At 32.7% G+C, this 21,232-nt stretch overlaps 8 protein-coding genes across 8 annotated transcripts, besides 14 other annotated features; 5 read left to right on the top strand and 3 right to left on the bottom strand.

The window, feature by feature from the left end:
* Window positions 1-92: 92 nt before the first annotated feature.
* CMU_040720 (BTB/POZ domain-containing protein) lies at window positions 93-1,715 on the top strand (the record flags this gene model as incomplete). The annotated part of the gene is made up of 1 exon (XM_002139316.1): window positions 93-1,715. The coding sequence occupies one exon, from the start codon at window positions 93-95 to the stop codon at window positions 1,713-1,715; it is 1,623 nt and encodes a 540-aa protein (XP_002139352.1).
* A 20-nt stretch (window positions 1,716-1,735) lies between these two features.
* On the bottom strand, window positions 1,736-4,129 carry CMU_040710 (RNA-metabolising metallo-beta-lactamase family protein; the record flags this gene model as incomplete). The annotated part of the gene is made up of 1 exon (XM_002139315.1): window positions 1,736-4,129. The coding sequence occupies one exon, from the start codon at window positions 4,127-4,129 to the stop codon at window positions 1,736-1,738; it is 2,394 nt and encodes a 797-aa protein (XP_002139351.1).
* Window positions 4,130-4,351: 222 nt separating this feature from the next.
* Window positions 4,352-6,932, top strand: CMU_040700 (DNA topoisomerase family protein; the record flags this gene model as incomplete). Its single annotated transcript, XM_002139314.1, has 2 exons — window positions 4,352-5,857; window positions 5,907-6,932. The coding sequence occupies 2 exons, from the start codon at window positions 4,352-4,354 to the stop codon at window positions 6,930-6,932; spliced, it is 2,532 nt and encodes an 843-aa protein (XP_002139350.1).
* Window positions 6,933-6,945: 13 nt separating this feature from the next.
* Window positions 6,946-6,976: a sequence feature (AT_rich).
* Window positions 6,977-8,255: 1,279 nt separating this feature from the next.
* CMU_040690 (RNA recognition motif. family protein) lies at window positions 8,256-9,482 on the top strand (the record flags this gene model as incomplete). Its single annotated transcript, XM_002139313.1, has 1 exon — window positions 8,256-9,482. One exon carries the CDS (start codon window positions 8,256-8,258, stop codon window positions 9,480-9,482), a length of 1,227 nt encoding a protein of 408 aa, XP_002139349.1.
* Window positions 9,483-9,843: 361 nt separating this feature from the next.
* CMU_040680 (B-box zinc finger domain-containing protein) lies at window positions 9,844-12,765 on the top strand (the record flags this gene model as incomplete). Its single annotated transcript, XM_002139312.1, has 1 exon — window positions 9,844-12,765. The coding sequence occupies one exon, from the start codon at window positions 9,844-9,846 to the stop codon at window positions 12,763-12,765; it is 2,922 nt and encodes a 973-aa protein (XP_002139348.1).
* Window positions 12,766-12,774: 9 nt separating this feature from the next.
* Window positions 12,775-12,847: a sequence feature (AT_rich).
* A 602-nt stretch (window positions 12,848-13,449) lies between these two features.
* Window positions 13,450-17,313, bottom strand: CMU_040670 (uncharacterized protein; the record flags this gene model as incomplete). Its single annotated transcript, XM_002139311.1, has 1 exon — window positions 13,450-17,313. The coding sequence occupies one exon, from the start codon at window positions 17,311-17,313 to the stop codon at window positions 13,450-13,452; it is 3,864 nt and encodes a 1,287-aa protein (XP_002139347.1).
* Window positions 13,646-13,671: a microsatellite.
* Window positions 14,504-14,680: a microsatellite.
* Window positions 14,693-14,869: a microsatellite.
* Window positions 14,882-15,166: a microsatellite.
* Window positions 15,179-15,355: a microsatellite.
* Window positions 15,524-15,582: a microsatellite.
* Window positions 15,707-15,756: a microsatellite.
* Window positions 15,875-15,924: a microsatellite.
* Window positions 16,043-16,179: a microsatellite.
* Window positions 16,301-16,410: a microsatellite.
* Window positions 16,529-16,578: a microsatellite.
* Window positions 16,697-16,851: a microsatellite.
* Window positions 17,314-17,678: 365 nt separating the features above from the next.
* CMU_040660 (uncharacterized protein) lies at window positions 17,679-18,530 on the top strand (the record flags this gene model as incomplete). The annotated part of the gene is made up of 1 exon (XM_002139310.1): window positions 17,679-18,530. The coding sequence occupies one exon, from the start codon at window positions 17,679-17,681 to the stop codon at window positions 18,528-18,530; it is 852 nt and encodes a 283-aa protein (XP_002139346.1).
* Window positions 18,531-18,653: 123 nt separating this feature from the next.
* CMU_040650 (uncharacterized protein) lies at window positions 18,654-20,993 on the bottom strand (the record flags this gene model as incomplete). Its single annotated transcript, XM_002139309.1, has 1 exon — window positions 18,654-20,993. One exon carries the CDS (start codon window positions 20,991-20,993, stop codon window positions 18,654-18,656), a length of 2,340 nt encoding a protein of 779 aa, XP_002139345.1.
* Between the last annotated feature and the right edge of the window lie 239 nt (window positions 20,994-21,232).

The following is a 21,232-nucleotide window of genomic DNA, read 5'->3' as shown; positions in this document are numbered from 1 at the left end:
TATGCTGATCTTTCCTATTAATAATATATAGATCTTTCAGTATAACTACTGTTTTATAGCACTGAGCAGTTAATTATATAGTTATTTGATATATGTCGAGTGTCAGGTGTGGTACCACAAAGATTAGTGTTGATGAAATTGAGTATGTATGGACTATTGAAGATTTTCCACTACTCAGGACACTGGCATCAAGTCGTGCTCTTCCAAATTACGATCGCATCTTAAGTCCTAAATTTGGTGACCCATATAATGGATATTGGTATCTGGCCTTATTTCCAGCTGGTGTTAATTGCGATGGTACACTAATCTCAGTGTATTTATTTTCTTCATCAGATATTGTGCAAGTTGCCTTATTTGAGATTTCAATTTTGGACAGTGATTTGTCGCCTGTACAGGGATCGGAAGTAACTTTGTCCCATCCTAGGTTATTTAGTGAGAGTGATCCTAGTTGGGGATGGGAAGATTACATCCAGATAAAAACACTTAAGAAGGATCAAACTAGTTGTACCTTTGATATGGAACCTTCAACAACCTCTTCATCAACACAAAGTTTGCCCTCACCATTTGACTATAGCACCCATAGAATAAGGTCAAGTAATGAGTTACTATTTTTGACAGAAGAAGACTCAGGAGCTTTGGCTCTAGAATCTCACAACGTATGCGAATGTGTCGAATATGAAGAGACAGAAATATTTTCCAACTGGGAAAATACTACTCTTCGCCATTGCATATTTGATGGGAATTTGAGGTTAAAAGTAACTGTAAAGGTACATCATGGACTAAAGAACTCCAATGGAAGTATAATTTTGCCTAACGAAATAACTAGAAGTGCATCGGAGGATTTTATGAGGTTAGCTAAGGATATTGCAACATTTTCTTCAAGTTGCTATGATATACCAACAGAAATTATATCGTTGCGAAGTGGTCGACAAGTATTTAATGTTCCAAAATTCACTTTAGCAGCACGTTCAAGATACTTTCGTGCACTATTTAGTACTAGCTTCCAAGAAACTAAAAAAATTATTTTCAATATACCTGTAACAGATGCATCATCATATGTGCTTGAAAATGCAATCGAATATATTACGACTGGGGACTGTAAATTGCTACACTGTGATTTATCATCAGAATGGCGTTTGGTACTAAATTTATTTCTCTTTGCTGGGAAATATGAAGTGGATTCTTTATATGATGCATGTATTTTACCACTAATTGCATCAATTAATGCTGACTCAATTTGGGACATTTTAATTGCTGGTCAGCAACAAAACTCTAGTACATTGTTAAATGCAGTACATGACTTTCTAAAGTCAAAAGTAGATATTTCGGCACTAGCTATTTCCTTTATGAGATATTCATTTGATTCAACCCACAAGGAACACGAGATTATCTTATCTGAACCTAATGTTCTTGAGACTAGAGCAGTGAATGCATCTATCAATGAATTTTCTGATAGCACAGCGAAAAGTAGTTTGGTTGGAAAAAGAGGACAGAGTAACTTGGTATTTGATAATCAAAATAAGAACCTAATTTCTTGCAATGGAACTAGAAGGAGTGGCTTAAATTATTTCCTAAATAAGAGTAAACAGTTTAGTAAATGCAACTACTCATACTCTTGTGATTTACAAAATACTTCTAAAACGGAAAATCCCCAGATTTATTTTTTCGGTAGGACTCGGGGTGATGGAGAAACACAATCTAACCTAGGACAGTAGATATAAATATAACTTTTAAGCTACAAAGCAAGGCTTTCTTCTATAATTTCTACAAATGATTTAATAATATCATCTGTTTCATCGATATATGACCACTTGATGTCAATTTCTGTAACAAGAATATTATTAATATTCTGTGTAGATGAACTATTAGATTTCCCTTCCAATATATTGGAGAATAGATCCACATTTAAACCGGAATCTGGGATCTTAGCAATGACTCTCATGCTCTTGTACATGATCTCAAGAGTTGCAGTTTCTTTTAGCTCAATAAAGATCAAATTATGATAGCAACAGCTATTACCACAAAACGATTCAGTTACACTTTCTCTTATTTTAATCAAACTATACTCAATGTCTTCATTTAATTTACTTGATATAATATCTTTGAAACATGAGCAACACTTTTTATGAGTTCTTAGCGAAATTTCTTTCATCCCATTTAGCGCACATAAAAGTGCTGATAAGGGAAGATCTTGAATTTTTATTGAATATGATAAAATATAGAGAGGTAGATTGTAATGATTTTTACTTGCTTTAGAATCCCAAAATTTTGGGGAGATTTTTTTATTTTTGCAAGGAAAAGTGAACCGTCTTGTTTTATAATCAGTACTGGGGCAGCAAATGAATTCGACTTCACTTGTTTTGTTTCTAATTATATTCAAAACCTCATTCTCTGTGCTGATTAGTATAATATTTCTATCAAGATTTGTTAATAAATTTATAATGCAGTTTATTGGTGAAGAATCCAATTGACAAAAATTCAAATAGTAATGCAATAATAGTACAATTAGTACCTCATATTTGTTTGTGCAGAACCAATCGTTTGATGGATCCTCATAAGAATTGAGGAAAAGCTTGTTATGTGCAAGTTCTATTCTTTGAGAATACAAATGACATATTTCATTAATCTGACTCTTTAAACTAGTATGAGACAATAGGTTATCTAGTTTATGTAATATCCATGAGTTGAGGACTGTTGAGGAAAGCAAACATTTCGAAATATTCAAATTATCAATTGGGATGCTTACGGTTGACCCATTGTGAGGACAGAAAGTTGGTATTTGAAACTGCTCTTGTACAAAACTAGCCATACTAAGCATACCTTGTCTTTCACCATGTAAAAATACAATATTATCTGGTTCAATATGTTGTATTAAAGATTGGATCCCAATAGAATCAGCATGTGAAGAGAAGCTCAAATATTTAACATCACATCTGATATCAATTGAGCTTGACGGATCTTTTGGATCCAATATAATGCGTTTTGCACCTGCAATAATTCGTGCTCCTAAAGTTCCTGCAACACAGAAACCAGGAATAATTGTTAGATTATTAGGATCAGGTGCCCAGCACTTGAAAGCTTGTAAAGATAATCCAGCATGAAGCATACCTGGAGTAGCAAATAGTACTGCTGGACCAGTATTTGTAAGTACAGACCTATCATAAGGTAAAACGTGAGGGAAAGAGAATAAATCATCTGATAAAGCTGTATTCGTCCAATTAGTATAAAGTTGGTAGTATAAACTTGACTTCTCCGTCATAGCACCACCAAAATATATAGGATATCGTAATTGCATTCTCCTCCAAAAAAATTCAAGTAGAATACAAAGCTCTTGTGCCCTACCAACAGCAAAGACTGGTATAAGCACCTTCCCACCTTTTTCTAGGCATTGAAGTACCATTTCACAAAAAATCCGTTCTGTTGAGCGTCTTGAAGGCCTTATGTATGTAGCATAGGTGCTTTCAGACAATAGCACATCGGGGAAAAGCTTCTTTATAGAAGCAGGCCCCAAGTGCCTATCTCTGACCATATTGTAATCACCTGTATATACAATACTTTCATTGCCAACTTCAACATGAAACATAGAAGCCCCTAGAACATGACCAGCATAATAAGGTGTAATATTTATTCCATTAACAGATATAGTTTGGTGTAGTTGAATGGCTGTCACTTTTTCCATGCACTTCCAAACATCACCTACACTAAAGTGCTGTGGATCTACTGGCTTTAAGATATCAGTTGATTCTGTATTTATATCTGAACCAAATTTACTCAATATATTCTTTTGTTCCATAACTTTGCAGCAGTCTGCAAGTAGGATAGGTGAAACAGCTTTTGTTGGATAAGTCATTATTATTGGGCCGGAATAACCAATTTTTTCAGTAAAGTATGGCAAAGCACCACAGTGATCAAGATGATAGTGGGATATTACTACTACATCAACCAAACTATTTATTACTACGGGGTCCAGAGAAGAACTAATTAGAGTAAAGTCAGGATACCTTCGATCATCCTTATATCCCATGTGCATTCCACAGTCCAGCATCACTACCTTTTCATAAATTCTAACCAATATACATGATCTGCCAACATCCTGACCTGCTCCAAGAGGAGTGACAGTTATAGGCATTAAGTTTTATTTTAAGGGTTAGGCTAGTAAAGATGCGCAAAAAGTGCAGTACAGACTTCTGCTGAAAAGGTTGAACAGTTTAATACCGCCAATGTCTTTGGTAAATTGTCATATTTTGCCGAAATAACTGTCCCTTTTTCTGAATTGATTAAAATGTGGCTCAGTACTAATTATCCTGAATATAAAATCTGGTATGATTAATTGGATATAGAAATATTAGGTATGAGAGGGTATTATGCAAGTAGTCATGCAAAGAATGCGAATAAAATAAGGGTCTCAAGAAAAAGATCTGTGGAAGGGTGTCACAGTAATCAATTATATGAAAATAGACAGGAACAACAAAGTTTGAGTGTAGATGAACATATTAGTCGAGACAAGCACATTGTATTATGCATTGCAGAAAAACACTCAGTTGCAAAGGAGATAGCATGGTGTTTATGTCCACAAAACCAAAATCCTAATTACTTAAATAGTAAAAGCAAAACTAATCCTGTACTTTCATTTCCTTATTATTTTGAAGGATCAAAATGTAATATGATTGTCACCTCAGTTCGTGGTCATATAAAACAGCTTAAATTCGATCCTCGTTTTTCAAGCTGGGAAACTGTGGATCCAATAGTATTACTTAACCTTTCTACCCCTTTAATTAAAGTAGTAAGCGAAGATTGCAATGATATTGCACAAAATTTAAAGCATTACTCTAAGTTAGCATCTACGCTAATTTTGTGGCTAGATTGTGATAGAGAAGGTGAAAATATAGCTTTTGAAGTTATCAGCGTCTGTTTGGATGCTAATCCCAAACTTAAGATATTAAGGGCTCGATTTTCAGCTTTAACTAAGTCAGATATTGAGGGTGCAATGAATAACTTAGTTGCCCCAAATCGCGCAATGAGCGATGCAGTAGAAGCACGACAGGAAATAGATCTCAGAATAGGTTCTTCATTTACAAGATTCCTAACTTTAAGGTATCAAAAGTTATTTCCCATACCTGAAAGTACACTTAGTTATGGACCATGTCAATTCCCTACACTGGGTTTTGTGGTAGACAGATACCGTAAAATAGTTAGTTTTAAGTCGGAACCATTTTGGCAAATTTCTGTTACGCTTTCTTTTCACTCAGAAGATGGAAGCCTAAAAGATAAGCTAATTAAATTTGATTGGATAAGAGATCGAATTTTTGATCATTTAGCAGCATTAGTTATATATGAATTTTGTCTCGAGGATCCTATAGCAACCGTAGTATCTGTACACGGAAAACAAGTTAGGAATTACAAACCTCTACCGATGAATACAGTAGAAATGACAAAAATTGCATCTATAAAGCTAAATATTCCACCTATAACTACAATGAATATAGCTGAAAATCTTTATCAGAAGGGATATATTTCTTATCCCAGGACAGAAACCAACTCCTTCCCTGAAAGTATGGATCTCAAGGTGATAATTAGAGAACAAATTAATCACCAAACATGGGGTAGATATGCCAGTTTGCTTATTTCAAATGACAAGTACTGTAATCCGAGATGTGGCAATTCCAGTGATGAGTCACACCCACCTATACATCCTGTAAAATGTTTGGATCAAAATGAAGCAACAAGTGCAGAGGAGTGGAAACTTTATGAACTTATCACGCGTCACTTTTTGGCTGTATGTTCTGATGATGCTATCGGACAAGAATCTGTTGTAATACTTGATATTGCTGGTGAACAGTTCAAAGCTAAAGGTTTGGTAAGTCTTTACTTATAGTATTATGACTCACTCACTAAACTTTTTTCAGGTTGTTTTAGAAGAGAATTGGCTAGATATTTATAAACCTTATGAAAGGTGGTGTGGAAATGTACTTCCAGAATTTAACCAAGGTGATAAACTCACTCCATATAGTATTTTTTTAAGTCAATCTAAAACTGAGCCACCACATCTTATAACTGAAGCAGAGCTAATTGACTTGATGGATAAAAATGGAATAGGCACGGATGCAACTATGCACGAACACATTGAAAAGATACAAACTAGACAATATGTCATAAAGAATCCTCGATCCCAATTGATACCCACCTCTCTAGGATACGCCCTGGCATTGGGATTTGAAGAAATATCTAAGGAAGCTAACAAGATAGAACAGCGAGATGGTCTATTATTAGCTTCGGATAGTAGTAGAAATTCAATATGTAAATTTGATAAAAATTTAATAAGGCCGAATCTTAGATCTGCAATGGAATTTTCGATGAAAGAAATATCTGGTGGAATTTTAAACAGAAGTACTGTTGTTGCAGAGATTCTTGATTCTATGAAATATATTTATCAAACAATGGTACATTCGATAAGATTTTTAGACAACTCATTTAAGCTTTATTTTCCTCGTTGGGACTCTGATCTAGTCTTTAAAAATGGAACTATCCGTATTAAGAGTTTTTCAATTTGTGGTGGTTGTGATTTATATATGGACTTAATTGAAGTATTGAAAAATAATGTGTCTTTACCTGCTTTGCCAATAAATAATGAGAGTATTAAGGCAGATACAATCTCTCTAAGCCGTAGTTTCCTAATGCTTGTATGCAACCAAAAAAACTCAAGTTTATGCAGTTCACCTCTCCAATTACCAAATAATAAAGGACTTCAACCAATTGATTTTAGATGTCCTTATTGTAAATATCAAGTTATTAAGTTAGAAAATATTCTAACAAAAAAGAAACACTTTATTTGTCCATTCTGCTTTAACAATCCTCCACGGGAATATTCATGTGTAGAATTAAGATGTTTTATGTGTTCGCATCCCACATGTTCCTTGAATAAAAGCTGGTAGCTTGTTTTCTTACTTATTAAATATGAATTATTTAATATAATAAAGAGGTAGGATTTTTGTACTTGTATTGGATATTGACACAAAATATTTCAGTAAATAAGGATGTATTACATTTCAATACCTCACTATTACTATAATCCCCATATTGCATTAGTTAATGTGATTGATTCAAATATTATATAATATGGTGTAACATGAACCAGATATTCAATATCCTTATAAAAAAAACATTAAATCTATTAAATCAACAAATACTAGATTGGAAACTCAAGAAGAATTAGAGATATATTTCATGCAAAATACTTTTAGACTATATATAGACAAATGTCCTCTGTAAACAAGTCGAAATATTATATTCAATATGGAAATTAGGTGCAAAGTGAAGACATAGTTAACTTTTAGTAGATAAATATTATAACAATGTATCTGGATTTTCCTTCAAGCACAAAATTTACCAAAAAGATTATAGAGTCGCCATATCTGAGATCAAAAATAAGTGATGACTTAAAGTTTGATTTGAACTGTCATAAATAATATATGTTGTAAATATAGTACTACCAATTATATTTCTAATACAACCTATATAACATTAAGCTCCTTAGACCAGTGATTGAATTATGGAACTTCTAAATATAGCCTTATGTTTACAATATTAATTGTGGCATCAGGCAAAAGCTAGTATAATGAACTTGTATATATTTAGGAAATGTATAGCATATTCACTTGGAATAGAAGTTAAGATAGTCGCCAAGTAACTTAGCTCATACAACAATCACTTCTGAAATTACATATACTGATTAGAATTTAAGAAAGTAAAAGAAATAATCAGCACATTGAATATTAAAAACTATAATGTTTGTATTGTAATGTAATCCACAGTTTGAGATTAATTCAATTCCCAATAGAATATAAATAATAAAGATAGTACTTCAGAATTAACAATATCTGGATATTTCATTAGGTCTTGTGATATTTATGTTTCATAAGTAACAGCTATTTATAGTGTAACAAAAGATCATCACTATCTCCTTATACTCAGTCGAATCTGCAACTATCTTTATTATTATTTATAGAAATCTAAAGTCGATATTCCCATTATAAGCACTGAATGTTTCAGAGAAGATAGGAAGAAATGTCGGAAATTTCAGAATCACTAGAACAAGACATATCTAATACCCTCAAAGATATACCAGACAGAATAGTCTTTTTCAGTTACCGCCCTAAGGCTAACCTAGTAACTCCAGGGTTTATTGATTACTAAGCAAGAAAATTAACGAGACTAAAGTAAATATAGATAACTTAGAAAACAGTAAAGTGGATACGATGGAGTCAAAAGGGAGTTTTTTAAAGAAGAAGGTGGGCAATTCAGATGTACACGACGATGTCGAGGAGGGGAAAACGATATTTCTTAGAAATATCCCCTTTGGAACCTCCGAATCTGATCTTAAACAGTTTTTTGAAGAACGTTTTGGTAAGGTGATTTACGCCCGTATTGTTTTGTCTAGAAGCACTCACTTACCGAAAGGGGTTGCCTTTGTTAAGTTCAGGGATTTGGAAGCGGTGAAACATGTACTAGATGCTAATGATGAGGCAAATCAATACATAGTGAAAACAAAGAACATGAATATGACAAATAAAAGTTCATGTACATACTTAGAATCTCTTGCACTGCCTCCTAATGTAGGAATACAAATAAATGGGAGAAGAATTTATGCTCAAATAGCAGTAAAGCCAAGTGAGCTAGCAGATATTTCAAGTAAAAAAGACACATGCATGAACGAAGGCATTATTAAATCGAATAATAACGGTCATCTTGCCAAATTCGGGGTCATTCTACGTGGAACAAATGAAGCGGTAGGCTTAAGTGAAAATGATTTAAGGAGGCGTGAGGATGCTTGGCTTGAACGTAAAGTAAAACTGAAAAATCCAAACTTTATAGTAAATCCATTTAGGCTCTGTATAAGGAATTTACCTAAGACGGTCAGTGCTGTAGAACTGCGAAAGATTGTTATTGACTGCATAACTTCACTAGATAAAAAGTATCTTTTAACATTAATAGAAAATTGCAAACTTGAAATTGAAAAAATTGGGTCTGCAGGTCAAAAGTATATGATAGATCACTCTAAATATAAGTACTATTTTGAAAGATTTCTGTTAAAGTCAGCAAAAAAATTTTCAAAAAACGAATTTTTAAAGATTTTGAATAAAATAGTTTCTTACATCAGAATAGTAAGAGAAAATAGTTCTTCGGGAAGTAAATCAAAGGGATATGCATTTATAAATGTCCTTTCACATGAAGTTTGCAAATTAATATTAAATACACTGAATAATAACCCCAAAATATTTGGTTCGGAGAGACGTCCTATTGTAGAATTTGCTGTCGAAGATCAAAGAGCTATTTATATTCAAAAGAAGAAGAGAGCACAAAAGGATAAGGTGAAAAGTACACTGAATAAAGAGTATAAATTAAGAGTCCCAAAGTTGAGTCGTGGGCAAAGACAACGTGCTAAAAGGAGACTGGAGAGGGAACAAGCTACAAGCCAGGTTTAGAGCAAAGATTATGCTAACAAAAATATAAAATTTGGTATATCAAAGTTATCTAAAAAATTTATTAATAGAGTATTTTAAGAAAGAAATAGACTAAGTATGGAACTTGAAGCCATGTATCTCACATGCAAACTGACGCCACAACTGCATTGCATCAAGACATGACGCATCTGTTAGTTTTGAAACTTTAAGGAAACTAACTTTTTTACACTTCATTTTGTTCATATTTTCCTCTATCATATTTCTTGAGGAAATTTATGGTTCATCCTTATTGAATACAACCCAGATTTACTCCCTCTTATTTGAGGCTGTGCTGGAGAAACATAAACTCACTTTATAACTTGCATTATTAAAATATCTAATAATGAATTGCGAACCTAATAATTCATACAATCCAGAATCTCAGATGTCAGTGAATGAAAAAGAGCTAACTATTAATGAACAGGCAAATAATGTAAATTTTCGGAATTTACTTACTAGTCCAAAACAAACAAGGTTATTGTTAGGTAATATGAGAGATATACTCGACCCATATTCAAGTGAACAAAATTCAACATTAATTTGCCATTTCTGTAATTGTACTACTATGGGTGAGAGCTATATATTACTGTCTTGTAGACATCGCCTTCATTATTCATGTGTCCTAAATAATATGTTTAATTTCTCACCTAACGGTGAATTTATGTTCTGTCCTATATGCAATTTTCACTCTGCAATACTTGATAATACGGGAGAACCGATTGTGAAGCATCTAGCTAGAATTCCTATGAAAGAAAGTTTTGGCTGCCAACCAACAAAGTCATGTATAGTATGCAAAATTAGGCCACCTTCTACATTTTGCATAGATTGCTGTGACAGTTTTTGTAAAGGATGTTTAAGAGATTTTCATACTAGTACTATTAGTTTACGAAGTCATACCATTCGTCAAGTAGGTAATGAAGTAGACAACGTTAAGTTAGTACCAATACCTAACGGAGAGATGTTTGCAAAGGAGAAAAAGATTTTAAATAGGCTTAATGGACCTGGAATTGAAGATGATACTAAACGAGTTTTATTCACAAGAGATCAAAAGACTAAGTCATTAGCAATTGAAAACTGCCCTGTTCATAACTTAGTACCTGCTGAATATTTCTGTTTAACATGTGAGAATACTTGTTTCTGCGAGACTTGTGCTCTTGGGATGCATCGAGATCACAAAGTATTAATGTCAATAGATGCTGTAGAATACATTAGAGATGTATTAAGAGTATTTCAACATGTCATATTAACTAGGACAGGCGAACTGGATTCTGTAAGTAGATCAACATCCGAATGGACTACACAGCAACTTCATCTTATAGATGAAGTAAAACCTGTACTTATTAGTAATACTACGAAAGCTTGTAATATATTGCAAGCAAAAGTTGATGATTTTCGAACTTCGATACTGAAAGAGTGGTTTGAAAATGAAGATATTGTTGCAAAGGAAATTGACCAAGCAAAGATCATATATGAAGATATAAAACAGCTAATTTCACTTATATATAATGCTATTGAAGGGAATGTGGAATTAGTAATGATGAATTTTTTTAATGAAAGGTATAATGATATAAATAAGTGGCTAGAAAAACCTACAAAAGGGAAAAGTATGGTTCATTTTACAGATCCGATATCATGCCTTGAGAGGGTTAATAATGCAACAAATAAAATGAATGATTTGGCAGCCGAATTAAATACTCAACAAACTGCTTTGAATAATTTGAAATGTATTTTTCAACCTAGGAAATTTCAATGCAATCTTGAAAACGATATCATTGCATTTGACGATGATGGTATCGATATACCAATAATGTCAATCAAGAAGATAAATTATAACTCAAGAATAACTGAAGTTCATTCAAAACTTGGAAAGTCTACATTGCAAATTAGAAGGGAAATATTTAATGATGAACATTTACTTAGGAAGATAAAGAAAGAATACCAAATTTGCAAAGCTGTTTGTTGTGAGATACTAACAGATAGTTTAAATACTAAAAGTACTGAACACTTAAATTATGAAAATTTAGAAGGAGATCTTTACTGTATTAGGAACAATGAGGGAAGTTCCAATATTCATAAAAGTTCAGAAGGAGATCTTTACTGTATTAGGAATGAGGGAAGTTCCAATATTCATAAAAGTTCAGAAGGAGATCTTTACTGTATTAGGAATGAGGGAAGTTCCAATATTCATAAAAGTTCAGAAGGAGATCTTTACTGTATTAGGAATAATAAGGGAAGTTCCAATATTCATAAAAATTCAGAAGGAGATCTTTACTGTATTAGGAATAATAAGGGAAGTTCCAATATTCATAAAAATTCAGAAGGAGATCTTTACTGTATTAGGAATAATAAGGGAAGTTCCAATATTCATAAAAATTCAGAAGGAGATCTTTACTGTATTAGGAATAATAAGGGAAGTTCCAATATTCATAAAAATTCAGAAGGAGATCTTTACTGTATTAGGAATAATAAGGGAAGTTCCAATATTCATAAAAATTCAGAAGGAGATCTTTACTGTATTAGGAATAATAAGGGAAGTTCCAATATTCATAAAAATTCAGAAGGAGATCTTTACTGTATTAGGAATAATAAGGGAAGTTCCAATATTCATAAAAATTCAGAAGGAGATCTTTACTGTATTAGGAATAATAAGGGAAGTTCCAATATTCATAAAAATTCAGAAGGAGATCTTTACTGTATTAGGAATAATAAGGGAAGTTCCAATATTCATAAAAATTCAGAAGGAGATCTTTACTGTATTAGGAATAATAAGGGAAGTTCCAATATTCATAAAAATTCAGAAGGAGATCTTTACTGTATTAGGAACAATGAGGGAAGTTCCAATATTCATAAAAATTCAGAAGGAGATCTTTACTGTATTAGGAACAATGAGGGAAGTTCCAATATTCATAATGAACAGCCGCAACTTACTCAAAATGATGCTAATCAGATGAGCCAAATGGTAACAGAACATTCGCAGATGGCTAACTTGGAATTTAGTGATGCAAGTAATCGATCCCATAATATTTTAACATCTAAGGGTAATGAACATGAATATTCAAATTCAGATTGGGATTCTCAATTTAATTCCAACTCCTCCAGTTTAAATTCGAACTTTGACAGCTTATCTGATTATAGTAGTTCTTTAGGTGTGATACAAGAGATTTGCTCTGAATCTACCAAGTTGTGTTCAATGATTTTACCGAGATGTGATCTAATTTATATTAGAGATGAAAATCCCTGTATAACAAAGGGTAGATTAAATTGAATTGGAGGCAAATTTAATATAAACTTTTAATACTAAAGTATTAATTACTTTATTAAGAATAAGAATATCAATATTTATTTTTGGGGAATTTATTATTGGGAATTCAAGCTACTTTAGTTTTTTCTCTTTACCCCCTTAAAATTAGTAATTCATTTCTGTACTTGTACCTACTTCTATAAAAGTTTAAAAAAGACCTTACATATATATTAGTTTAAAATAGCAAGAGAAGTTCTCTATAGAGTTCAATAATGATGTAAAGTAATACATGCAAATATTTATTGTTAAGGGCATTTACGGGTAGTTGGTAACTGAAAGTAGTACATTGTACTTACCTATACATCTCATTTCCTACGTTTAAAGTATACATTTAAGAGGTTTTAATTTCTAATATTTACATTCCCATATATAATATCAAGATTTAAATAGTAAAATTAGTCAAATTCTAAACTAATATATTACTAGATAAAATTCATATTTTCCTTCAAAAATACAATGACTTAGTTAAGAGCTAGTTCAAAAACACTATTCACTACTCATAAGTATTTAAATAAATAAGAAGTGAGATAGTAATATTTGTAAAGAATCTACTGTTCACTTTTTTAAAGTAAATAGTGAGATTAACTCATTAGAGGAATTCAATAAAGATGACTCATTTTACGTAGAATCTACATTTTGATTTACGAATCAGGGGACAACTTGACTTCCATTAACTGGGAGTATTGTATATGAGTTGTATTGAGAAGGTGAACCAACTTCCCTTGAACGAACCTCATATTCTTTCACATCATGGCCAGTTCTTACTTTGATTGAGTTGTGAGGTTTTGCTACAATACCATTAGTTCCATATGTATATGTAACAGTGGATGTTCTAATATTACTGGTAGTAGTAGCAGTTGTAGTAGTAGTGACTGGTGGGCTTCCATAAACTGGCTTCATAGAAAATAATTTCATCCCTTCACCATATATAGGATAAAGTGAATAGGGTATTCCTGATTTATCTCCATCACTTGAGTTCTCTATTCGCTGCTGAATTGTTGTCTCAGTCAGAACAGTAGTACTAACCGTTGTAGGTGTAATGGTAGTTGTAGTAGTAAGTCTTTTAGAACCAAGTTTTCCAGAAAGGAGTGGAACTCCAGAGGTGCTGTTAGAACCTATAGGATACAAAATTGGTTGCTGTCTTGTTCCTTTAGATAAATTCACTGAATCTGAAGAGGTAATAGCTGTAGTTGTTGTTATCTGACCTCTTCCAGGTCCCATCTTCATTGGTACTCTTAGTATACCTTCTCCAGTTTGATGAAGAAGTGATTGTAATTTTGAGGAGTCACTCCTCACAAAATCATTAGATATTTCTGATATACTGTCAGTCGTTGTAGTTGTACTCTCAGTTGTGGTTGTAGTAATAGCAGTTGTTGTAGTTGTTGATGGTGGTAGAATCTTGAAGTAGCCTGGTTTATGTGGTAAAAATGAAGTACCATCACCTCTTATAGGATAGAAAAGTGAATTGGATTTTACCAAATCATTTTTATAAGCATTAGGTAGTTCTGTTGTAGTTGTAGTCTCAGTTGTAGCAGTAGTAACAGTTGTTGTAGTTGTTGGTGGAATATTGTAGTAACCTGGTTTATATGGGAAGAATGAAGTACTATCACCTCTTATAGGATAGAAAAATGAATTGGATTTTGCCAAATCATTTCTATAATTACCAGGTTGTGTTGTAGTAGTAGTTGTACATTCAGTTGTTGTAGTAGTAGTAGTACTTTCAGTTGTAGTAGTAGTAGTAGTACTTTCAGTTGTTGTAGTAGTAGTAGTACTTTCAGTTGTAGTAGTAGTAGTAGTACTTTCAGTTGTTGTAGTAGTAGTAGTACTTTCAGTTGTTGTAGTAGTAGTAGTACTTTCAGTTGTTGTAGTAGTAGTAGTACTTTCAGTTGTTGTAGTAGTAGTAGTACTTTCAGTTGTTGTAGTAGTAGTAGTACTTTCAGTTGTTGTAGTAGTAGTAGTACTTTCAGTTGTTGTAGTAGTAGTAGTACTTTCAGTTGTAGTAGTAGTAGTAGTACTTTCAGTTGTTGTAGTAGTAGTAGTACTTTCAGTTGTAGTAGTAGTAGTAGTACTTTCAGTTGTTGTAGTAGTAGTAGTACTTTCAGTTGTTGTAGTAGTAGTAGTACTTTCAGTTGTTGTAGTAGTAGTAGTACTTTCAGTTGTTGTAGTAGTAGTTGTACTTTCAGTTGTTGTAGTAGTAGTTGTACTTTCAGTTGTTGTAGTAGTAGTTGTACTTTCAGTTGTTGTAGTAGTAGTTGTACTTTCAGTTGTTGTAGTAGTAGTTGTACTTTCAGTTGTTGTAGTAGTAGTTGTACTTTCAGTTGTTGTAGTAGTAGTTGTACTTTCAGTTGTTGTAGTAGTAGTTGTACTTTCAGTTGTTGTAGTAGTAGTTGTACTTTCAGTTGTTGTAGTAGTAGTTGTACTTTCAGTTGTTGTAGTAGTAGTTGTACTTTCAGTTGTTGTAGTAGTAGTTGTACTTTCAGTTGTAGTAGTAGTAGTAGTACTTTCAGTTGTAGTAGTAGTAGTAGTACTTTCAGTTGTAGTAGTAGTAGTAGTACCTTCAGTTGTTGTAGTAGTTAGTGATGGAAGAGGTGGTGGTGGACGTAGTGGTGGAATATTGTAGTAACCTGGTTTATATGGGAAGAATAAAGTACCATCAGCTCCTATAGGATAGAAAAATGAATTGGATCTTGCCAAATCACTTCTATAATTACCAGGTTGTGTCGTAGTAGTTGTAGTAGTTGTAGTACTCTCAGTTGTTGTAGTAGTAGTATCAGTTGTAGTTGTTGTTGGTGGAATATTGTAGTAACCTGGTTTATATGGGAAGAATGAAGTACTATCACCTCTTATAGGATAGAAAAATGAGTTGGATTTTGCCAAATCATTTTTATAAGCACTAGATAGTTCTGTTGTAGTTGTAGTCTCAGTTGTAGTAGTAGTAACAGTTGTTGTAGTTGTTGGTGGAATATTGTAGTAACCTGGTTTATATGGGAAGAATGAAGTACTATCACCTCTTATAGGATAGAAAAATGAGTTGGATTTTGCCAAATCATTTTTATAAGCACTAGATAGTTCTGTTGTAGTTGTAGTCTCAGTTGTAGTAGTAGTAACAGTTGTTGTAGTTGTTGGTGGAATATTGTAGTAACCTGGTTTATATGGGAAGAATGAAGTACTATCACCTCTTATAGGATAGAAAAATGAATTGGATTTTGCCAAATCATTTCTATAATTACCAGGTTGTGTTGTAGTAGTAGTTGTACTTTCAGTTGTTGTAGTAGTAGTTGTACTTTCAGTTGTTGTAGTAGTAGTTGTACTTTCAGTTGTTGTAGTAGTAGTTGTAGTAGTTGTAGTAGTTGTAGTTGTAGTAACAGTTGTTGTAGTTGTTGGTGGAATATTGTAGTAACCTGGTTTATATGGGAAAAATGAAGTACCATCACCTCTTATAGGATAGAAAAATGAATTGGATCTTGCCAAATCATTTCTATAATTACCAGGTTGTGTCGTAGTAGTAGTTGTACTTTCAGTTGTTGTAGTAGTAGTTGTACTTTCAGTTGTTGTAGTAGTAGTTGTAGTAGTTGTAGTAGTTGTAGTTGTAGTAACAGTTGTTGTAGTTGTTGGTGGAATATTGTAGTAACCTGGTTTATATGGGAAAAATGAAGTACCATCACCTCTTATAGGATAGAAAAATGAATTGGATCTTGCCAAATCATTTCTATAATTACCAGGTTGTGTCGTAGTAGTTGTTGTTGTTGTGGTAGTAGTATCAGTTGTAGTTGTAGTTGGTGGAATATTGTAGTAACCTGGTTTATATGGGAAGAATGAAGTACTATCACCTCTTATAGGATAGAAAAATGAATTAGATTTTGCCAAATCATTTCTATGATTACCAGGTTGTGTTGTAGTTGTAGTAGTATCAGTTGTTGTAGTAGTTGTAGTACTCTCAGTTGTAGTAGTCGTAGTAGTAGTATCAGTTGTTGTAGTAGTTGTAGTATTCTCAGTTGTAGTAGTCGTAGTAGTAGTATCAGTTGTTGTAGTAGTAGTAACAGTTGTAGTTGTTGGTGGAATATTAAAGTAACCTGGTTTATGTGGGAAGAATGAAATACCATTACCTATAGGATAGAAAAGCGATTGTTCCCGAGCAATAAGTTCCGTTATAGGTAGACTACTTGATTTAGACTTATTCTCGGATGTTGTTTTGGAAGTTGTAGTTGTAGTTGTAGTTGTCCTCTTAGAAATGGGCTTTGGAAGAACTATTGTTGAATTAAGTAATGGAAGTGAAAAGTTCATATTTCTTAGATCAACCTTCGATGAATTGGATAATGAAGGTGTTGGCTTCCTAACATTGCTCGATCTTGGTAAACCACTCATTGTGCGTGTTCTATTATTTTGATCATCTTGACTTCTATCGCCAGATTCTCTATATACCTGACCAATCTGGCTGCTAAATGAAGATATAGATGACGCATTTATAAGTAATAAACTTGATATAACTGAAAATATTAAAAAGACTTTCATTCTTAAGAATGAAATATTCAAATTAGAAAATAACTATTTATGCCCTAAAGGTCAAAAAGTGGTACCCATAATATTGGGTGGATTATATTAAAAGACTAAGCTAATTATATCGAAAACGCGATATTATCCATTAATAAATCGTCATGGGGTAACTTGTTCGCCATACCAAATAAAGTTATTTATAGTGCAAAATAACTAAAGAATACACATATATGAGTGATATCTAGATCACTTTTGAGGTTGCAATTCAAATACATTACATTATTTCTGTGGTAACCGGCAGAACCTAAGTCTAGCACTTCGGCTATTGGTATTGCGGGTTGTCATGGTAAGACATTTACTAATACCACTGTAAAAAGGAGAGGATGAAGAGATTACAATCTATTAAATCTTCATCCTCAATATGCGAAAAATTCAGAACTTCACCACGTATTGATTCTAGTGGAAGTGCAAAATCCTTAAAATTTGTACCTAATGTTGCTGCTGCAAACAAGGTACCTATTGAGCATCTGCAAGTTAAATTAGATACTGCTAAGGTAGATAAAACTAGTGATCAAATATCTGATGGTTGCAAGGATGTAAATATACCTGCTGATAACGTGACTAAAGAAATTAATATATGTCCCAAAAAAATATCTAGAGATGTCACTTCCTTACTTTTAAAGGATTTGGCTATTTCCAAGAATAATGCAGAGGCGTTTGGAGTCCATAAACTAACATCCAACGAGAAGTTGATTTCTAAAATTGTTGATAAGGATGGTCCCTTAGAGATGCCCTTCGATATTTCCAGTGTAATATGGCCTAATAATGAAAATGGTATATCTTACCCCGCACTATATAATGAACAACTTGGAACATCAGAAAATGAGCCATGGCTCTTGATACAAGTTCCTAAGTTCATGCCATCCCTAACTCCATTTAGAGACTCGAATACTATACTGGGATTAGATGATAACTTAGGAAATCCATCATTCTTGGCAGATATGCAATGTGGCTCAATAGGAAAGTTAACTATTAAGAAAAGTGGAAAAATTTCTTTGATAATGAATAAGAATACTAACTCCCCAAATTCAGAAGATGTAATTTTCGATATTAAAAAGAACAACCTAGCTAGTTGTGAGCAAAATATTATTGCACTTACTAGTATAAACGAGCTATCTAATCTGGGTAAATGTGCAACAGTATTTTATGCTACACCCCAATTAAACTTATCGTAAAAATAAAATATGGAGAGTTAGTAATTCTCTTAGGCATATGCACTTAGAAGTAAAATAGATTCTAATTAGTAAATATAAACAATATAATACCTGCCTAATTTAATTTAGTTATGTACTGGAAAGTTATTTAGATCTACTATCACAGATATAGTCACTGCCAAACCATGACTGAGGAAACCATTTGGGATAAACACGTTTATATAGTGACATACCAACTACTTCATTCTGTTGGACAGGTTTACTGAAAATGCACTTCATATACCCATGTGTTCCCACAGGTTCTTTTATAATTCCACGTATACCACTGCGAGTCTTCAATTCAACAGACTTAAACCACTTTATATCCTCAGGATTATTAAACATAAAACGTACAATAGCTTTGCATTTACGCACCTTAAATAAGTATCCTATAATTATATAACGTTTTAGAATAATACGACAAGGATCAGAGTCAATTATATCCCCCCAAGCTAATGGCCAATCATCAATTTCATCACTTAAACACAGTTTTACATTATTACTGGGATGAAAATAATCTGCGTTTTTTTTGTTAAAAAGACCTTTTAACGAAAAGAAAATTACTGGGCATGGTGGTAATGTGATTGTACTAAAGCAAGAGGCAATATAGTAATCACCATGCATAAAAAAACGACTCATCTTTAGTTTTTGTTGCCTATGTACTCTGGATGAAAGAATCATTTGTGGGCAGTTGCTAAAAGTTGGGCATATAAAAAATCTTCTGAAACCAGCTTGAACAAGTAGTGGAGTTTTGTTGCGAATTATCCCTTCATTTTCTTTAGTTCTCTTAACTTTAAAGTGAATAACTCCAACTTTTCTTTCATAAGGTAAAATTGAAGAGACTATAATAAATCTTTTAGCCAAATTTTCTTCATTCAAGGGGATGCAAGAGTTAATAGCAATAGGAATAAGCCTCATACGACAGTACTTAGTTTGGTAATCGACTTCTCTACAATGTTCAGTAAATATCTTTCTAGATAACTTGTTTATAGACTGAAATGACTCAAATTCAAATATACGAGAATATTCTGAAGGCAAATTTTCGTATGGATCCCAGTAAGAAGTCCTAAAAGAAGATAATCCTCTATATTTAGCAAATCTCTGTCTACAAATTGTTTTATTATCTACTCTTATTTCATCTGAATGTTCAAGTTCATTTTCTAACTCATCTTCCAACGACAAAAGTTCTTGTACTCTTTCAGCTCCTAATATATCTGAATTCCAAGAGTTATCTTCAACTTCAGATTGTGAGTACATTGAGTTTGTATCAGAGTATATATCATTGATACTATTAATATACTCATTATGGTTATTATCAACCATTTCATCATCGTCCTGAAAGTCCCACGATTGTTCCCCCGCAAATTGATCATATCTTTGTAGATATACTAATTCATTCTTCAAAACATCATTTTCACTAATTAAATTGTTCCTTATTATTGGAAAATATTCCATTGTTACATCTACTTTTGAAGGTTTTGAAGTTCTCCTTGTTTGTCTATCTTTCTCTATTGTAGGCTCAATAGAAGCCACTACAAAATCTCCAAATCCAGTCACATGTACTGGGAAATCTATTGACAAACCACTACCTCGAATATAACCCTCAACAACTAGCTCTATATTTGATTTTTCATCATTATCTTTAAAATTAATACTTGTATTTTGAGAAAGTAAGTATCCTCTATCATTTCTAAATGATAATTTTTTTATAGGATGACTACAAATTGCAGAAATCAGGGTACGTATACTATTGGTATTATGCAGTGAAAATAGCTTTGAGTTCTTCCCAAATTCAGCTTCAAAGTGTCTTTTCAAGAGTTTCTCATTGTTCAAGATTCTCTTTTCAGGTATAGTACCAGTGTCATCAAAATATATACCGAAAACTGGACATAATCCTTGTAATCGTGAAACTGACAAAATCCTATAACCAAATTCATCAATAGCAGAGCTCTCTAAACTAGCAGAACAAAAAGATCCAAGAATTATATCTGCGCACTTCATGATGTCAAGTGTATTCAGCATGTCACCATATGGTGCAATGCAGAAAGAAATATCTACACGCCCATAATGTAAAGTACAAATTTCGAAGTTACTTGATGTCTCCTTTGTTTGAAAAAAATATTCACTTGCTTTATTTGAGAAAGACTGTCTAGATATATAATTTGTTATAATCTTCATACATTCAAGAGGGTTACTTAAAACATGAAAAGGTACAATTACACACAATATCGGGGCTTCAATTCCTCTACCATCTTCTATTAACATATTTTTTTGTTTTAGGTTCTTGTTTCGTCTTATTTGGATCTTTTGATTATTTCTATTTTGACGAGATAATATTTTTATTGGGTACTGAGTAATTTTTTTCGCAACCTTTTTTATAGTATGAGATTTCCCATGCTTAAATGGTTTATTTTTTTGCTTTAGAGTTGACCTATGATGATGCATTATAGAGAAATTAGTATATATGAGAGTTAATTACATCGAATATGACAGGTCAGTAATGAACTAAGACATATATATTGCGCTTAGTTGCGGTATAATATTACTGGGAAGTCTCTGATTACTAGCTGAAGTATGACTGAGGCGGTTTCAGGACTAAACAAATCTTTCTAAAGGGAGATTGTGCTAATTGTGAACTGTCACAAAGAAGGGAAAAAGAGAGGAGCCATTAATAATACAATATA

The sequence above is a fragment of the Cryptosporidium muris genome, genomic scaffold (genome assembly GCF_000006515.1).
Source record: "Cryptosporidium muris RN66 scf_1106632373453 genomic scaffold, whole genome shotgun sequence".
NCBI lineage: Eukaryota > Apicomplexa > Conoidasida > Eucoccidiorida > Cryptosporidiidae > Cryptosporidium > Cryptosporidium muris.
Note: the sequence above shows the minus strand (reverse complement) of the source record. Positions and strands in the feature narration are given on the sequence as shown.